General features: G+C 38.5%; 1 protein-coding gene across 3 annotated transcripts in view; it reads left to right on the forward strand.

Annotated features, from left to right (window-relative positions):
- LAMP3 (lysosomal associated membrane protein 3) overlaps positions 1-13,626 on the forward strand; it is a 31,980-nt gene extending 18,354 nt beyond the window's left edge. The window contains exons 5-6 of one of the 3 annotated variants that reach the window (XM_020879955.2): positions 919-1,089; positions 11,816-13,626. In XM_020879955.2, the coding sequence (XP_020735614.1) occupies positions 919-1,089; positions 11,816-11,949 (305 nt within the window). In that variant the 3' untranslated portion in view covers positions 11,950-13,626. The other 2 variants (XM_020879954.2, XM_070466341.1) reach the window with 2 other exon arrangements.
- Positions 13,627-19,393: the final 5,767 nt, after the last annotated feature.

Raw genomic sequence — 19,393 nt, forward strand, 5'->3', positions numbered from 1 at the left:
GCAGCTGTCTCTTCAAGGAACCTGGTGTTAAACCAAGGTTATAAACTGATGTATAAAATCAGAATGCTAATCTGTTCATTTATCATGCTACTGTTTCTTATTGTAACTGCAGGGGGACCAGAGAGTTAGGTCCTCTTGGTCAATGAACTTTCTCCCATTTGGGAAGCCAAGTATATTCAGAAAGGTACCTGGTGGAGGTGGAATTAGAACATGTGGAGTTATTATATGATTTAAATGTTTAATCCCATGTGCCTTAAGCATTCACCTCCTTGAAAAGGGTGTAAGCTGCATGAGACAGCACCAGTCTTTGAGTAGGTCCCTCTTTCCATCAGCACTTAGATGGCTGGAGATGAGCCTCTCCCTTTTCATGCGTCCCTGAATGATGCAACAACCCATTCCAATGATGGGCCGAGTCCTTCCTCTTGCTCTATTAATGTATTCAGTGTGGTGATATGCAAATATTCAACTCGGTAACTTTGCATGTCTCCGCTCTCATTAATTATTAGTAAAGAGTTCATGTGATTTTGACTCAGAGAACAATCTTACTTCTTTTATTTCTGAAATTTTTGTGGGCACTTTGTGTGTGTGTGTGTGTGCCCAAGCATTGACAATTGTCTGCATCAGCTCTGCCCCCAATGATTTAAAATAACTGAAGAAAAGAGTCCCCAAAGTTTTGATTTCAGCGTTATCATATTTCAGCGTAAGTGAGATGACGCTCAAATACTGCAAACAGAGCACCAGGAAAAAGTCCCCAGAGAGCGCCTGGGTGAGGTTTCATGACGCGAAGGTGTCAGAACTCCAGAAAACCACATGTAAGAAAGGCCATTTAACGCTTCATGGGCCGCCAAGCAACAGCTGGGGCTCAACAGCTATTTGCCAGGATTCTTGCATGTCTCTATTTCACCGTTGTGTTTTCAGAGAAAGTTTACCAAGGAATGAAACGTGCGATGATGATGTTTGAGACTGTGGTCGGGCATTCCTTCAAGTGTGTGAGTGAACAGAGCCTCCAGCTCTCAACCCACCTTCAGCTGAAAACAATGAACGTCCAGCTTCAAGCTTTTGATTTTGAAGATGACCACTTTGGAAATGGTGAGTTATGTCACAAACATTCACTTCTGAGAAAGTGTACCATGGGTAGTTTTAAGTTATTTTTGTTTGAAACTTTCAAAGGAACAAGAATCAAGTGAACATCCTAGAACAGTATGATTCCACCACCAAGCTCTCAGGGTCAAGTTTCTCTGACCAGCCCTCCCACCATTGTGTGAGTCAATACCAACCTAAAAATTCAGCTAAATCTATTTTTGATAGTTGAGAGGTACTGCTAATGTCATTCAGTTATTATGAGAGAGATGTTTTAGAAACTAAAATTCAATTCTTGTCCATAGGTAGAAATCCTTGTAACACTTTTCCTGATGGGGAGAAAAGGGATTCCTACATGTCTTAACCCACTCATGTCCACTGCCCTCCTGTTGTAGGTTATATTCTCCTTGTCTGACTGAAATACACATTCTGACTCATTTATACACACATGCACATAATCAATCAAAAAGTCGGAAAATGCCATCGGTAACCTCCCCAAACAAGCTGCTGAGTACTGGTAAACTCAAGTGTCTTTGGAGAACACTTTAAACATCCTGAATACGAGTGATGGCTAAAATTCAAGATGTCATAATAGATTCTTTCCCACTTACAGAGGGAAAAGAAAAAGATGTGATAATTCTAGACACTCAGCTGGATCTCCTCTTCTCAAATCCAAGCTGTGCCACCGAACTAGTGCTTCCTCAAAGTTAGTCTTAGTTTTCATGCAACTTCTGTTTTGGGTTTTTACCATGACAGAGGGAAGCAGGTCATAGCAAGAAGACCAGGGACAGCCCAGGGTAACTTTCCAGAAAAGTTCTTTTCTCCCCACTGGGAAAACAATGTTACAAGGATTTCTATATATGGGCAGGAATTGAACTTTAGCTTCTAAAACATCTCTCTCATAATATGTCAATGACATATGAGCACCTCTCAACTATCAAAAATTGATTTGGCTGGATATTTATCTGTAAATTAAATTTCTGTAATGTGAGTCTGATTTCTCTGTAAAGTTGAAGATGTGAGGGCAGAAAACTCCTGATATATTAACACTTGGTGAAAGCATTTAGCAAAGGAAGTAGTAAAGTGTTATTTGCTGTGGATCCCCTGATTTCTGTAGGTTTCATCTGAGTCCTACAATTTCTATCTTCATTCCAGACCTTTACCACAGTCCAGACTAAAATCTAAGATTAAATATTAAAATTTGCTAGTAGGTATTGCCCCTACATTGTCATCTTGCCTCAAAATACCCAGTTTGAAAAGTTCTTTCGAAAACTTATCATGAAGTCTTGAAACACCTCTGTATTTAATCATGTGGTCCTAAAAATAGTGCACACATTTGCTCTTCTTCCCCCTCAGAACCTGTGTATAGAAGGAAGTGAGCAGGTCTGGGAAACCGCTTAGTGGCAGAGGTGAGAAATGAAAACCTTTCAGCAGCACACCTGGCCTGCTATTAGCAGTGCTCACGAGGAGATGTAGAAAGCTATCATCATTTTTTCCTCTCCCTCCCTTGCCGTCTCATATAAATTGTCACAAAACCCTGTCAGTTCTACCGCCAGAATATTTCTCTGGTTCCACCATTCCTACTTCAGCTCAGCTCCTTATTCCCAGGCCTTGTGCCTCAGATTTCACTAAAGATGCTCAAGTGTGAAGTCGTATGTCATCCTGTAAATAATATTTTCTACCAAAGAGTAAGAGAAGATGGGGAAAGGAATCAGTTAAAAAATAAAAGTTACCGTACGGTATGGTGTTATAAGAGACATAAGAACAAAGAGCTGTGGGAGCGCAGAGGACAGTGTGACACAGCATTGTGGGGAGGAGGTCAGAGAAGCCCTGACTGATGGCTGGCCCTTCACCAGGGGCTCAGAGAACTGGAGAGGAAGCCCGCAAGTGTAAACGCTCAGCCTTGTCAAAGAGAATGGTCATCTCAAACAGTAGGCTCCTGCCCCCCCTTCTCAAACCCTTCTCTTTAAACTCTGGGAGCCTGCAAGAGCTCTCTCCGGTGTCAGGAGCCCGGGCCGTCTGGCAGCCCCTTTCAAGAGCCACAGAGTTTAAATAGAATACTCTGGCCACATGATTTGGTGCAGATTTTGACGTTGGGAAACAAGGCTCCTGGGCTTACCCTGGCTCGAGTCAAGACGCAGTTCTGATCCTGACCTCTAGCCCTAACCAATATTTCTCAAAGTTGAATCTGCCTCCCAGTCATGTCAGAATCACCTGGGCCCTAAGACTGACCCCACTGAATCAAAATTACTTGGGTGTGAGGCCCAGGGATCTGTGATATAATATACCCCTTAGGTGGTCAGAGGCACTGCGAGTTCCAGAGGGTTGCAGTGACCCCTCCGCTTCTCATCTTCACCTGTCTGTGCCTCGAAGGCAGCAGGGACAAGCTCAGTCCTCCATCTCTCTTTCTTCTCTGTGAAGCCGAGGCAGGTGGGGGCAGTATCACTTCCCAGCGCCGTGGCCAGCCTGTAACATCTGTTACTCTGACTTCAATTGCAGCGGATGAATGCATCAGTGACAGAAACAGGAGAGAAATCCCTGTGGCCGTGGGCCTGAGTATCGCAGTACTGCTTGCCGTTTTGCTAACTGCATGCCTGGTGACCAGAAAGAGGTCCAGTAGAGGATATGAACGCATGTAAAGCCCTACCTTCTTCAAAATGTGCAAGGTTACGGCCTTGGAAATGCTGGCTGCATGTTTAGCCTGAAGTGATGGGATCTCATTTTCTGGTTGCCAGCCCCACCCTCCCAATCTGACTGGGAAACCAGCTTTCCAACAAAGGCTGTCTAAGCTAGCTATGGGTAGCCCCCACCCCACTTCTTCCCGGGCCATATGGGCTTGAGTTCCATCCACACCTGATAATACGGACCTGGCTGGGAGAATTAGGGACAAGAGGCACGGATGTGAGCGGGGTCCTGTGTGATGGAGAAAGCAAAACACCACAGGAAAAATTGTGCGAAAGACATTTTCAAACTGTGCTGATTTTTTTTATAGGCTTCAAAGAGTCTCAAATGCTAGGCTTTTGTTTTGTTTTACTTTTAAAAAACCAATCCAGTTCTAAGTAAATTCTAAAGTGATTTTAAACTCCTGAATTAAAAAAAATAAAAAATAAAAATAAACTCCTGAATTTTGCCCACCTCCTGATTTACTTAAATTAGCAATGGTCTTAATAGACCATCACTTTTAAAAGGACATATTCTACACTGTTAAAATGTATTATTAGTAAAAAGAAAAAAAAACTAGAAACATCCCAACATTTCATTTTTTTAATGTAAAGGATATACCAAAGATCTTGGCAAACAAGGGTCTTAATAAAGGTTAGTTCTCCAATTCCTTCACCTTCATTTGTTGTCTACCCACACAACATCTTCCTTCTGCTTTGTCTCTGTTTTTCTTTGATTTTAGTCTCTCCTTGTAGATTTACTAGTTACCTTGGGCCATTGTAGGAGGAGGAAGTAAGCAAAGCATCTAAACAACCAGAGATGGCAAGAAGAGAGAGATCTACCCATTTTTGCAGGAAGGGGACCCCTTTCAGGGCCTGAGAACGGGCTCTTGTCTAACATTCAGAAATGAATTGTTGAAGGAGACACATGTGCTGACAAAGCAAGAGACTTTGCTGAGAAGGGGCACCCAGTGGAGGGCAGGAAGGTAAAGGAAACTAGGAGAACTAGTCTGCCATGTGGCTCGCAGTCGGGATTTTATCATGATAGGATTAGTTTCCGAGTTTTCTCTGGCTAATCGTTCTGACTCGGGGTCCTTCCTGGTGGTGCACGCATTGTTCAGCCAAGATGGATTCCAGTGAGAAGGATTCTGGGAGGTTGGTAGGACATGTGGTGTCTCCTTTTGACCTTTACTGAGTTCTTCCAGTTGGTGGTAGATTGTTAGTTCCTCCATGTCCTTACCACATCCTCCTGTTGTAAAGTAACTCAAGAAAATGGTTGCTATGGTGCCAGGGTGGCAGTTCCAATCAGTATTTCCCCTAAAAAGATTATTACCCACTTTCCTTTTTTAGCAAACATTTACCAAAAAAAAAAAACCAAAAAACAAAAACTGTAAATCAGAAAATTCCTGATTGGGAGTGACTGGTGTCTAGAGGAAAAGTTCTATCAAAATGTGGCTTGAAAAGTTATTCATAGTTTTCTATTACATTGACTATTTAAATAGCAGAACTGGGTTGTTATTTCAGAGAGAGGGGAGATTAATGGACTTCTGGATATTTTTAACTACTTTTACTAACAGAAACGTTTATTGTGTTTCTACACTTTTCAGAGGTGTCATTCATGAGTTTTAACAGAAAGTTTATGAAAGTTGGCAACCACTTTATAAGCACCACTTATCTGGGACATGTACAGCTTTCCTTTGAGGTGTTTTAGCTCTCTCCACTTTCTCAGAAATGACAGGGATAAGGAGGGTATACCGCAGCTTCAAGAGCTCTCCAAGAGAGAGTCGGGAGTTCCTGTCTCCTCCTTACAATAGGAGGTGTTGATGCAAACCTAGGACATGAGGACCCAGTGTTCCCCAAAGTGACTTGGGTTGAACAGCAAGGGCTTGGCCTTGGAGAGATGCCATCCATCTCAATCTCCTTCTTCCAGCAGGCAGCAGCCCATACCTGTGCCAGACTCCCGTTTCCAGTTCAACCTCAAGTGTACTTGTTAGGTTCTGTACTGAAGAGCACAGGTTGTTTATTCAACATGCCGTTAACCGCCTTGTAGAACGACTAAAGGAAGGCTCTAGCATAGAAATTTCTTCCACAGCAGATGGAAGACAAAGTCGAATTAAAATAAAAAAGAGAGAGGTAAAGCAATTCACTTGAGTTTAATTTCCCTTTCTACCACCTTCAATGAGTTATTCAGAGTGATGGCTGCTGCTTAGACTCCTGAGATCTATCCCTCCCCCACCCCATACCTATGATCTTTAAAACTGCTTTGCATTAACATTCTAGTAACAAAGAACACAGGTTTTACTTGAATAATTAGTAAATAAATGCCTGGCTGCATGATGACCTGACAGTTCTGCCCACTATTGCAGTGATGTCCCAGGAGGGTCTTCCAGGGGAAGGTACTGGGATTGAGACTGTGGTAAACAGGGTATCTGGAAGTGGCCTCCTCCTCCATTCCCTGGGGCTGCCCTGCCTCCACTTCTTGCTGCCTCCAATGTCTCTTAGAGCTGACAGGTTACTGCAGAGGCTGTTCATCCTCTTCTGAGCACAGAAGGCTGCTGTGACTGGCTCCAGGAAGCCTCACAAAGGGCCTCTGATCCTCCCTTGCTGCACTGGTCCCTTGCCTTAGGCTCTCCTGCTTCCTGCTCATTCAGCTGGTTCCAACTCAGTTTCTCCCTTCTGCTGATGGAAAACTGAATTTACCCTCTCTCTCTGCAACCTACCTAGAGATAGCAGAAACCTTTATTAACATGCACCTGGAGATAATCTGTCCATTGTTAATTTTGATGTACGCTTGACCTTGAAGGATGCCAGGGGTTAGAGAAGTCCTACTTCCAACAACTGAAAATCTCTGTGTAAAACAGAGTTGGCCCACCTTTTAGGTGGTTTCCTCTGTACCTGCATTCTTCAACAATCCCAGTAGAGCAGTAGTGCTCAGTTCAGTTCAGTTCAGTCGCTCAGTTGTGTCTGACTCTTTGCAACCCCATGAACTGCTGCAGCACGCCAGGCCTCCCTGTCCATCACCAACTCCCAGAGTCCACCCAAACCCATGTCCATCGAGTTGGTGATGCCATCCAACCATCTCATCCTCTGTCGTCCCCTTCTCCTCCTGCCCTCAATCTTTCCCAGCATCAGGGTCTTTTCCAATGAGTCAGCTCTTCGCATCAGGTGACCAAAGTATTGGAGTTTCAGCTTCAACATCAGTCCTTCCAATGAACACCCAGGACTGATCTCCTTTAGGATGGACTGGTTGAATCTCCTTGCAGTCCAAGGTACTCAACAGTCTTCTCCAACACCACAGTTCAAAAGCATCAATTCTTCAGCACTAAGCTTTCTTTATAGTCCAACTCTCACATCCATACATGATTACTGAAAAAACCATAGCCTTGACTAGATGGACCTTTGTTGGCAAAGTAATGTCTCTGCTTTTTAATATGCTGTCTAGGTTGGTCATAACTTTCCTTCCAAGGAGTAAGCGTCTTTTTATTTCATGGCTGCAGTCACCATCTGTAGTGATTTTGGAGCCCCCAAAAAATAAAGTCAGCCACTGTTTCCACTGTTTCCCCTTCTATTTGCCATGAAGTGATGGGACTGGATGCCATGATATTAGTTTTCTAAATGTTGAGCTTTAAGCCAAGTTTTTCACTCTCTTCTTTCACTTTCATCAAGAGGCTCTTTAGCTCTTCTTCACTTTCTGCCATAAGGGTGTCATCTGCATATCTGAGGTTATTGATGTTTCTCCTGGCAATCTTGATTCCAGCTTGTGCTTCCTCCAGCCCAGTGTTTCTCATGACGTACTCTGCATATAAGTTAAACAAGCAGGGTGACAATATACAGCCTTGATGTATTCCTTTTCCTATTTGGAATATTTAATATTGAAAATACTCTGTCTATAAGTAGAACTGTGCAGTTCAAATTGGTATCCTTCAAGGGTCAACTGTACTTCCTTCTCAAGAACACTGTTTTACAAACTGGAAGCGCACAGAGGACATGGTTTGGTATCCCTTTTACCTGGTTCCATAAGCATTTCTCTGTGCTTCAATGTGTCAGTACTGTAGCTGCTATCCTGAATATGCTATCAATGTTATATGATAATTTGCATAACTATTCTGTTATTACTGGGAATTTTTATTGTTTCTAGGTTTTCACAATGATAATGTGAATAAAGAATAACGTATGAATTACATACGAAACAAACATTGATTAACAAATGTGTATCAAGGTGTTCCTGAATTTTGGTGCCTCTTGTGTCTTCTGCATTGGCTGGTGGATTCTTTACCACTAGTGACACCTGGGAAGCCCTAGGACTTGTAAAGGAGAAGTTATAATGAAAGAGTGAGGTGAATAGGACATTACACGCCTAAGAAAACAAATTGAGCGTCAAATTAACACACTTACATACTAAATGGAAACAGGTAAAAGGCAGAATAGGTAGAGCTGAAAACTGGATTATCTTCATAGAGAAAAAGACTGAGATAATCAGTTAATGCAGATAAAAATTATGCTTACATTATAGGAAAGCTGCTAGGTATTTAGATCACCTAGAGTAGGGATAACTGCTGCCTCTGAGGTACAGAGTTCAAAAATAAAAAGATGATATCTTTTAAGATGTAATAGATTTCCTTAAAAGAAATAATTGAAGTTGGAGATTGAAAGTGCACAATGTATCCCAGGAAGAAAAAAAAGGCTGATACAAAAAGATTAATGTTATATCCAAAGTAAGCCATAGAACTTTAAAGCTAAAAAATTCTTTAGACATACAAACTCCCCCTTCCTTTGAAAAAAGCAAATAACCTATAAAGGGGGAAATTTGAAACTGGCCTTAGATTTCTTTGCAATAACACTTAAAGCCAGCAAACAACAGACCAACATGTAAAAGATCCTAAGGGAAAGTGTGGCCCCAAGATATTATTTGAGTAAAAAGTTAATAGGCAGAGTTCAACAAATATGAAGTAATTCAAGGGAAACAGCACCAATGAGCTCTCCTTAAAGATGAAATTTGGTCAAAGAGAAGCCACATTACAAACAAGGATATCAGCAAACATCTCTCGGGAACAGAGAAAGCACAGTTTTGTTTTTTTTTTTTAATGTGTTTTACCTATTTGAAGAGTTAAGTTTAAAAAGCATTAAACAGTTATGGATCTGAGATTTTATCATTCCTTCTCATATATGAAATCATATATGTACATGGTTTTCATCACCACATTACTTATAATATCAAAAGATTAAAAACAACCAAAGGTCCATCAATCTGGGACAGATACATCCCATGACAGAATACTAAAAAAAAAAAGAAAGATGACATGCATGTGTATGTATGTATGTATAAGGAAAGTTATCCAAAATATATCATTAAATAAAAAATATATGATGCATAATAGTGAGAAAAGTGGGAAATAAAGTATATTTTCACTTTTGCTTCTATCTGAAACATTAGAAATACATAAGAAACTAAGTAGTTATCTAATATTGACCGGGAAACCAGTAAGATGGCAGAAGGGTAGTAGAGATTCTTCTCAAGGTACAGCATTTTGTATTGTTTTGACTTTAAAAAATGAATGTGTTCTATATTTGAAACAAATTTTTAGGAACCAAAGAAATCATAGTCATCAAATAAAATTGAAATATTGTAGATCTGAACAATGTTTTTAAAAATGTTTATAGCTGACTCTTCAGAATTTGAGTTGGGAAGAACAGAGACAGAAGGGAATCTGTTAGTGTTAATCTTTCAAAACAGAATCAATAGATAATATCTACATTGGAAACACAGAACTTAGAAAACACATCTCTATTTTATAACCTCTTAATGCCTTTCATAATATTTTATTTATTTAATTTGTGTATTTTTATACCTTTTTTGAACTTTAAAGACATCTTTTATGTAACAATATTTCCCATGACAAAGAAAAATTTATTTCAGGAACAGTAATTCCTCTAGTTTTATTCTTTTTTCTTCTCTGAAATGCAAGTAACATTACAATGAACAATTTTGGTTAAAATAGATTTCATATGATCCCATTTTATTTTATTTATTTTTAAATTTATTTTATTTATTTCTATTTCTTTTTCTACCCATTTATTCTTATAGTTGTAAAGAAAGATGCCTGCAATAATGTCCATGTTTTAGCAATGATAATTTCTGGGTAGGTGGTTTTGGGGAGATTGTTCTTTTTCTCTGCTTTCTAAATCATTTTAATTATTTTTAATGAGCATATATCATTTTTTTAAAATATGGTACTTTTTCTTTAAGCATACACATGAGCACACACATGCATACACACATATGTGCAGAGAAAACAAACAAAGATTTATAGTGATTAATTCAAGAGGAAGAAACAAGGTGATTAGAAAACAATTTTGTTAACTTTTCTGTATTTTGAAGATGTTTAAACAATGTCCTATTAAATAGTATAAAACTATATGGAAAGAGGATATGAGATGATACCACTCTAATGACAGAAAGTGAAGAGGAACTGAAGCGCCTCTTGATGAGGGTAAAAGAGGAGAGTAAAAAAGCTGACTTGAAGCTCAGCATCTGACAATTTTGTATTTTTTTTCTAAATTATTTTAACTTCTTATATTATGTTCTTTCTTATATAAGAAATCTATAGATATTTATGTGTACAATATTATATATGACAAAATTATACATAATTTAACAAGTATGTAACTAACAACCTTATCATACACCCAAAAGGATTCATGAAAAGCAAAATTTTCTTGTCCCTCCTTTAAGAGATAAAGTACTTTCACTAGCTTTAACAGTCTTAGGGTAACTATCACCTTAATTCTCTAAAAAAATAATTAAAAGCTTATCCTATTTCTTAATTTATCAACTTTAAACCTCTTGCTATGGAAGATAAGGATTTCATACTCTTAAGCCATCCTTTTTATGATTATATTACTGTTTTTTGTTAAATCAATAAGGTATGCATCATTATAGTATAAATATTTTTCACTGTCAAATCAAATAGCATACTACAAGCACATTTCCCATCTTGTATGGATTTTGGTTTTTTCCCCAGAGTCTCTAATTACTATTCCCTCTTCCCTGTCCCTTCTGATTCTTTTTTCTTGGACCTCAGGTGAGAACTGGGTTAATAGTGATTATTGGTGCAGAACACAATTTCAGTATTAGCTCATGGAAGGTCTCAAGGGTATATCCTCTCATCTATCCTTGAATAAGATATAGATAGACTTTTTCATTTTTTTGTATTCAATTCAGTTCCCTTTTATTCCCAGGACCTTCCATCCTTCTCCAGTCAAGACCGATAACATTTTAAATGAATAAGTGCCCTCTAATGTAATAAAGAAAGAAAAGAGTTTTGACAAATTTGAAAATTTTCACTTTTAAGCTCTCATAAATAGGTCTATTTTCTAATGCTTTTTCTCACTAAAAGCAATGAAAGAGAACTGTAAGTGTGACAAACATGTTTAATAAAGTGGAGAAACATCACATATTTTCCACAGATCATGTTTATGGTGACACAGTCTATTTAACTAAGCACACCCACTTTGCAGAGAACAATATCTGGAAGAAATAGGATTGCTGCTGCTGCTAAGTCGCTTCAGTCGTGTCCGACTCTGTGTGACCCCATAGATGGCAGCCCACCAGGCTCCCCGTCCCTGGGATTCTCCAGGCAAGAATACTGGAGTGGGTTGCCATTTCCTTCTCCAATGCATGAAAGTGAAAAGTGGAAGTGAAGTTGCTCAGTCGTGTCTGACTCTTTGCGACCCCATGGTCTGCAGCCTACCAGGCTCCTCCATCCATGGGATTTTCCAGGCAAGAGTACTGGAGTGGGTTGCCATTGCCTTCTCCGGAAAACATGACTAACAATTATTAAACATTTATTAATTGCTGAGAATAGAAGGTTATCTTATTTCATCTCTTAACAACTTTATATATTATTTGCTTCCTTTATAAATGAGTAAATTGCAAGTTTAAATAACCTGCCCAGGAAGTAAAAGTGAAACGTAGGTCTGACTCTAAAGCTCATATTCTCCTCACTCTATAGCCTGCTTTCTGGTCTATCCTCACTAAACCTTACTGGCTGTATTGTGTTTGTTTTTCCTCTTAGTGGATGAATGTTCATCTGACTACACAGTTGTGCTTCCTGTGATTGCGGCCATCGTGGTTGGTCTCCTCGCTGTGGGTTGTATTGTCTATGCAATCCGTTTAAGGCATGAATATTCTGGATATCAGAGAATCTAATTGGTGCCCAGGAGAAAAGAAAAGCATGGAGTTTAGAGAACTCTTTCATTGTTTCCAGGATGTTGTGGACTTCCCTTGGAGTGTGGATCCTCCCAACCATGTAAACCATCATCTTTCACAAAAAAAAAAAAAAATCATTTCTGATGTAAGTTCAAGCAGCATATCAATTAAAATTTTTTTTTTTTGCTTTATGAAAGATCTGAGGAGTTAAGAATATTTCTAGTTTCATTTAAAATATTTTAACCAAAGTCAATTATTATTGTTGATTGAATCAATAAGTTAAATCATCTTGCTAGAAATAATTTATTTTGTTCTATTCTCTATTGCCACATTATTACTAAGTAAGAAAACCTACTTGAGAGAAACCGAACACTTGAGATACATTAAATTAATAATGTATGTAAGGTGGTAAATACTCCATATTATAAACCAAAGAATCAATTGTAATTAATGTTACCTGTGTTCACATGGGAAATTTATTTTACCCTTGATCTTTTCCACTTTTAAAGCTGCTTCTGCTTTGCATAAAAAATATATTTTCAGTACTTTTACTATGTTTTGTGTGATGTACATCTGTCTGGCAATTGACTTACTTCCTTTTCCACTTTAAATGTTTCCTAAAAATCCTCAAAAAGAGCAACATATCATAGTGGTCTAGACTTTTGATGTGACACCAAGAGGAATAGATCAGCTTATATTTTTGTCTTGACTCCTGCTTCAGAATCACTGAAGACTAAGAATTACGTGGCTACAGACAAAAGAATTAAATAAGAAGCAAGAAACATTAATAATGGCCCTTTGCTATTGAACACATATATGCCAGACACTAGGTTAAACAGTTTATATACATCTTATTTAATTTCACAACTTAAATATGAGTAAACTCAGACTTGAGGAATTTCCCAGCTAACAAGTGGCAGAGCCACGTAAGTGTCACCTAGCTAACAAGTAGGAGAGCTTGATTTGACTTCCTTCTGGTCTCGTACCAAGGTCTCAGTTTTTTCACTACCCCAAAGTGCCTACAAGAATGATGACACTAAGTGCTGTCTGAAGACACATGCAGGTATATGCTCCTTTTTACAGAGGAAATGATTTTATCCAGAATGACAAGCAATTAGAATACATGGAAGGAGGACTTAATAGAAAATGAAATGAGTCTATCTTCAATGAAGTCTATACTCCCTCAAAGAAAACTGAGAGGCTCTGTAAAATATTTGTTTCTCATTTTTATGGGATTGTTAAGCTGTGAGTCTAAAGATGAAGAAATGGAGTAAGCTTTTCAAGGTATTTTTATTTCTTTGAACGAGAAATCTAACAGCTAACCAGCTTTTCTTTCTTGAACATAGATCCCCCTCTTGTGGTAACTTGCTTCTTCTGCAGTTTTATGGCCACATTTTCTACTCTAGTTCATTTTATTCTGTAGAGCAGCCAAGAATTTTCCTCCTCTTTGTTCTTACTACCAAAGAAAGGAACTAAGTCAGAATGCTAACAGAAAAGACCACACACCCCTAGCATTCATTAGTAAAAGAATAATTCAAGTCACCCTGGAGGACACAGTCACTTTCCTGATTTGCTCTCTTATGTCTCAATACTGTTGGCAAAGTCCTAACTTTAGTCTTAATAGAATATTGAATTGTATTAAAAGTTTTGGTAATAAAAACTTATTTTTGAGATTAACTTATGTCATTCATTTCTTATAATTCGGCTTTTGTGCTATTAAATATATTGTTTACAACCTTAGTGGAGGTTGTTGCTTCAATCAATAAGCTAAATCATCTTCCTAGCAATAATTTATTTTGTTCTATTCTCCATTGCCACATTATTACTAGACATGAAGGTCCATTTGAGAGAGACTGAATTTCTGAGAAGATAAACTGTATTGAAGATACAAGTTAAATTTCTCAACTCTCTGTCCAGACTACCTGACTGTTTTACTGGTTTATTCAAGTGCTGCCACAATTTACCATTCATTCATTCATCCAACCAACATTGATTAAGGACTTCCAAAATGACAGACAGTCTGGCAGAGGCTGAGATAAATAAGAAGAGGTCTTGTATTAGTTATCAATAGCTATGTAACAAATTGCCCTGAAACTTAGCAGATTAAATCAGCAAACTTTTACTGTCTCACAAAGTCTCCGAGGGTCAGAAGTCTTGGCGTGGCTTAGGTGGCTGGTTCTGGCTCACTGTCTCTCTCCAGGTGGCAGTTCACCTGTTGGCCAGAGCTGCAGTCATCTCAAAGTTCAAATGGGGCTGAAGGATGACTTCGAAGTTCACACCGTGTAGCGCAGCCATAGGCATGCTCACAACATAGCAGCTGGCTTTCCCCAGAGCAACGATGCAGGAGAGAGAGACTGACCACCTAGTCACAGAAGTCACATGCCATCGCTTCTGCTATATTCTGTTGTCACACCAACTCTATCCCTGATATTAATACAATGTACGAGTGAAGACCAGGAGAGGCAGAAATCAAGGGAGCTTTTCTTGGATACTGTCTACCCCATGCCCACTGTCAAGGCAGAATTACTGGTTTACTCTTGGGGGGGAAACTCAGGTATAGAAATTCCAGTACATACACCAAGAAAAGTTGTTTAATAGTAACCTATACAAAGGGTAACAGTAGTAGGGCTGTTTCCAGTCTGCTTCCAACTCTGCCCCAGATGGAGCACAGCCCCGGGAGAACAACCTGTCAAGCCCTGGCGCTGGTAGTCTGAACCAGCCACTGCTCAGATTGATTTGCCTTTCTACAAAGGTAGGTTGTTGGTCCATGCTCTATAAAATTCATTTATAGCTTTGTTTCAGGAATTTGTCAACTCCCCTATGCTCTGTTATAATATAATCCAAAGTGATCTGGACCACACAGATATGCCACGGAATATCACACTGAGCCCTACATTGATGATGTCATGCTAATTAGACAGGACAAGCTCGAAGCAATTATTATGCTGGAGGCCTTGGTTAAACACATGTGTTCCAGGAAGTATGAAGATTCAGGGACTGACTACCTCACTGAAGAATTTAAAGACCCGGAGGATCAAGGACGTACTAGAATATCCCCTCCAAGATAAAATACAGGTATTTTTCATCTTGCACCCTTTCCACAAAGAAGGAAGCACAGAACCAGCTAGGCCTCTTTCAGCTCCAGTGGCAACATTCCACAGCTAGGAAAACTCCTCTGGTCCATTTACCAAGTGACACAGAAAATGATCGGTTTTGTGTGGGGCCAGGGCAGGAACAGGCACAACAACAACTCCAGGCCACAATGCAATCAGCTCTGCTGCTTGAGCCTTACAATTAGAAAGACCTCATGGTGCTGGAGGTTTCTGCATTGGGCAAGGGTACAGTACAAAATTTTTGGCAAACCCTAGTGGGAGAATCATGACACAGTCCCCGGGCAACTGAAGCAAGGCCAAGACCATGCCATTTGCAGCAGAAAAATATATCCTCTTTGAAAAGCAGCTCTTGGCATGTTACTGTGTCCTGGAATGCTTGATCTTGGGACACGAAGCAAACACATATCCAGAAATGATCATTTTTTAGCTGGATTCTGGCAAATTCACCGAGCAATAAGCTGGATGGGCCTAGTAGTAATCAACTGTGGTATAGAAATGGACGTCCAGGATCAAGCCCAAGTCGGTTTAGAGAGCATAGTTAGGTAAGAGAATCTCTTTGTTTTAGAGAATATACATTAAAGTAATTTGGAGTGAAAAGGAGGATCATGTCTGCAACTTACTTGCAGATGGGTTTTTTAAATGTGAGTATATGAGTGTGTGTGTGTGTGTGTGTGTGTGTGTGATTAGGTACCTGGAGAGAAAAAGATACAGCAAACATAAAACATGAACACTTGGGATATAGAGGAGAAGGGTGCTATTCTTGCAGCTTTTCTGTAAGTTTGAAGTTACATCAAAACAAAATGTTTAAAACATTATGTGCTTAGGTACCAAATTCAGAATATGCAAAAGGGTACATAGTAAAAAGGTGTCACTATCCTATTGCTGTCCTGGAGTGAATAACTTTTCCTTCCCAGAGGCTATTGCTACATACTGGCTTCCCAGGTGGCTCAGTGGTAAAGAATCCACCTGCCAATGCAGGAGATGCAGGTTTGATCTCTGGCTCAGGAAGATCCCCTAGAGAAGAAAATGGCAACCCACTCCAGTGTTCTTGCCTGGGAAATCCCATGGATAGAGGAGCCTGGTGGGCTTCAGTCCATGGGGTCACAAGAGTCAGACATGACATAGCAACTAAAACAACAACAAAAACAACAAATTGTTGCATACATAGCATGTATATTTTCTCCTATTTTTACACAAGTGACAGAATAATAACCACAATTCTGCACATTGCTTTTTTCACTCATCAATCAGTCTTAATATATAAGTATATATAGGCTGTCTCATTCTTTTTTTAGTGGTTGCACAACAACCCAATAAATGTACACCTGTACATTTATTTAACCAGTCTCTTTTAAGCAGTTCATCATTTCCGACAAAGAAACAGTAAGTTTCCTTAATCAGACATTATTTCAAATGTCTATATCTCAGGTGATTTCTAAGAAATAGCTTTGCTAGGTTCGTGAATTTGCAGTTTTGATAACTATTACCAGAGTACTCTGTAAAATGGTTATGCCAATTTTCACTCAATAATGATAATAATCTCACGCCCCTCACTAATTACAACATATAATTAAACTTTTTGATATTTGCTGATGTGATATGTATATCATTATAGTTTTAATTTGTATTTCTTTGATTTGGAATAAAGTCAAATTTTTTTATATTTTATTTACATACTTACATTTCCTATTCTGTGTATGGATTTCCCCAGTGACTCAGATGGTAAAGAATCTGCCTGCAATGCAGGAGACACAGTTTCTATCCCTGGGTTGAGAATATCCCCATGGAGAAGGGAATGGCAACCCACTCCAGTATTCTTGCCTGGAGAATCCTAAGGACAGAGGAGCCTGGCGGGCTACAGTCCATGCAGTCATAAAGAGTAGGAAATGACTGAGCGACTAACACATGCACATTCTATGAACTCCTCACATTCTTCTCTTTCTCCTTTTATACTTGTAGGTTCCCCCCTTAGCTTTACTGAAGTATAACTTACAAATAAAATTGTGTATATTTAACATGTACAATGTGATGATTTGGTATATGTATACCTTGTGAAATTATCACCACATTCAGGTGATGAGAATACTTAAGATCTACTCTCTAATAAATTTCAAATATACAATATATCATGATTATAGTCACCAGGCTGTACATTAGATCCACAGAGTTTATTCATCCTTTTTCTTTTCACTATTCATCTTTTAACTGAAAGTCTGTACCCTTTGACCAGCATCTCTCCTTTTTTCCCAGTCCCTCAGCTTCTGGTAATCACCATTCTACTCTCTGTTTCTATGTTTGACTTTTTTTTTCAAATTCCTAATGTAAGTGAGATTATGCAGTATTTATCTTTATCTGGTTCATATCACTTAACATAATGTCCTCCAGGTTCATCCATGCTGTTGCAAATGGCAGAATTTCTTTCTCATGGTTGAATTATATTTCATTGCCATGTGTGAGTTATGTGTGTGAGTGTATAATCTTTATTCATTCATCCAGTTGATAAAATACTTAGGTTCCATATCTTGGCTATGGTGAATGATGCTGCAATAATGGTGGTAGTGATTTTGTTTCCTTTATATATATTTCCAGAAGTGAGATTGCTGAATAATATGGTGGTTCTATTTTTAAATTTCTGGGGAATCTGAGTACAGTTTCCACAATGACTGTCCAATTTACTTTCCCATCAACAGTGTACAAATGTTCCATTTTCTCCACATCTTCACTAACACTTGTTATCTTTTATCTCTTTTTTAATAGCCATCCTAATGGGTGATAACTCATTGTGGTTCTAACTTGCATTTCACTCATGATTCATGATGCTGAGCACCATTTCATGTAGGTGTTATTCTTTGGGGAAAATATCTGTTTGGGTCCTTTCACAATTCTTAAATGGATTATTTGTTTTTTGCTATCGAACAGTATAAGTTCTTTACATATTTTAGATATTAACCCTTGTCAGAAATATGGTTTGCAAATATTTTTTCCTATTCAGCAGGATGCCTCTTTATTTGTTGATTGTTTCTTTTGCTGATGAAGCTTTTAGCTTGATGTTTTCCCAACTTCATTTTTGCCTTTGTTGCCATTGATTTTGGTTTCATATCTAAAAAATCATTGCTAAGACCAATGTAAAGAAGCATTTTCCCTATGTTTTCTTCTAGTAGTCTAAGGCAGGTCCAGTTTCATTCTTTTGTATATAGACATCCAGGTTTCCCAATAGTGTTTATTGAAGGGACTATCTTTTCTCCACTGGATGTAGTTGGTGCCCTTGTCAAAGCTTAGTTGATCATATATTCTGGGCTCTCTATTCTGTGCCCTTGGTCTCTTCATATTCTTTGAAGTTTTTCTCTTATATTATAGATCTTTTTTCCTTATTGATTTGTAGGAGTTATTTGCATGTTAAGGAAAGTACATCTCCATCTGTGATAAGTTATATAATTGTTTCCAGTTTATTTTTTTTCAGTATGTATGCTTTGCTGTGCAGATTTTCAAAAAAATTATGCATTAAATAGTTGAATTTATCAATTCTTTCTCTGTTATAGTTTCTGAGTATTGTGTTACACTTAGAAAAACCTTTCCTTCTTTAAGATATTCCTTGATATCTTCTAACACTTTTATCCTTTCATCTTTTGCGTTAAATCTTTTATCCATTTGGAACTTATTTTGGTGTTAGAGGTGAGGAGTGAGTAGAGATTCAACTTTTTTTTTTCCACCTAGAGGGTTTGCCACTTGTCCCAATACCACTCTTGAATTATTGAGTCTTAAAATCTAGAATGAACATTGCATTTTATCAAAGACCTATTAAGCAACTATGAACATGATATGATTGTTTCTCTTTTAAGCTATTAAGATTAATTACTTATATTAATACTGAATCTTTCTACATTTCTGAAATAAACCTTACTAATCATGGCATATTACTCTTTCCATATGCTACCAGATACTTTTTTGATGCTGGTCAGTTGCTCAGTCATGTCTGACTCTTTGCAACCCCATGGACTGTGGCAGGTCAGGCTTCCCAGTCCTTCACTATTTGCTCAAACTCATGTCCATTGAGTTGATGATGCCATCCAACCATCTCATCCTCTGTCTCCCCCTTCTTTTCCTGCCCTCAATATTTCTATCAAGATCTTTTCCAATGAGTTGGCTCTTTGTATCAGATGGTCAAAGTATTTGAACTTCAGCTTTAGCATCAGTCCTTCCAATGAATATTCAGGGTTGATTTCCTTTAGGATTGACTTGTTTGATCTCCTTGCTGTCCAAGGGACTCTCAAGAGTCTTCTCCAGCACCACAGCTCAAAAACATCAATTCTTTACTGCTTAGCCTTCTTTAT

The sequence above is a fragment of the Odocoileus virginianus genome, chromosome 4 (genome assembly GCF_023699985.2).
Source record: "Odocoileus virginianus isolate 20LAN1187 ecotype Illinois chromosome 4, Ovbor_1.2, whole genome shotgun sequence".
Lineage (NCBI taxonomy): Eukaryota > Metazoa > Chordata > Mammalia > Artiodactyla > Cervidae > Odocoileus > Odocoileus virginianus.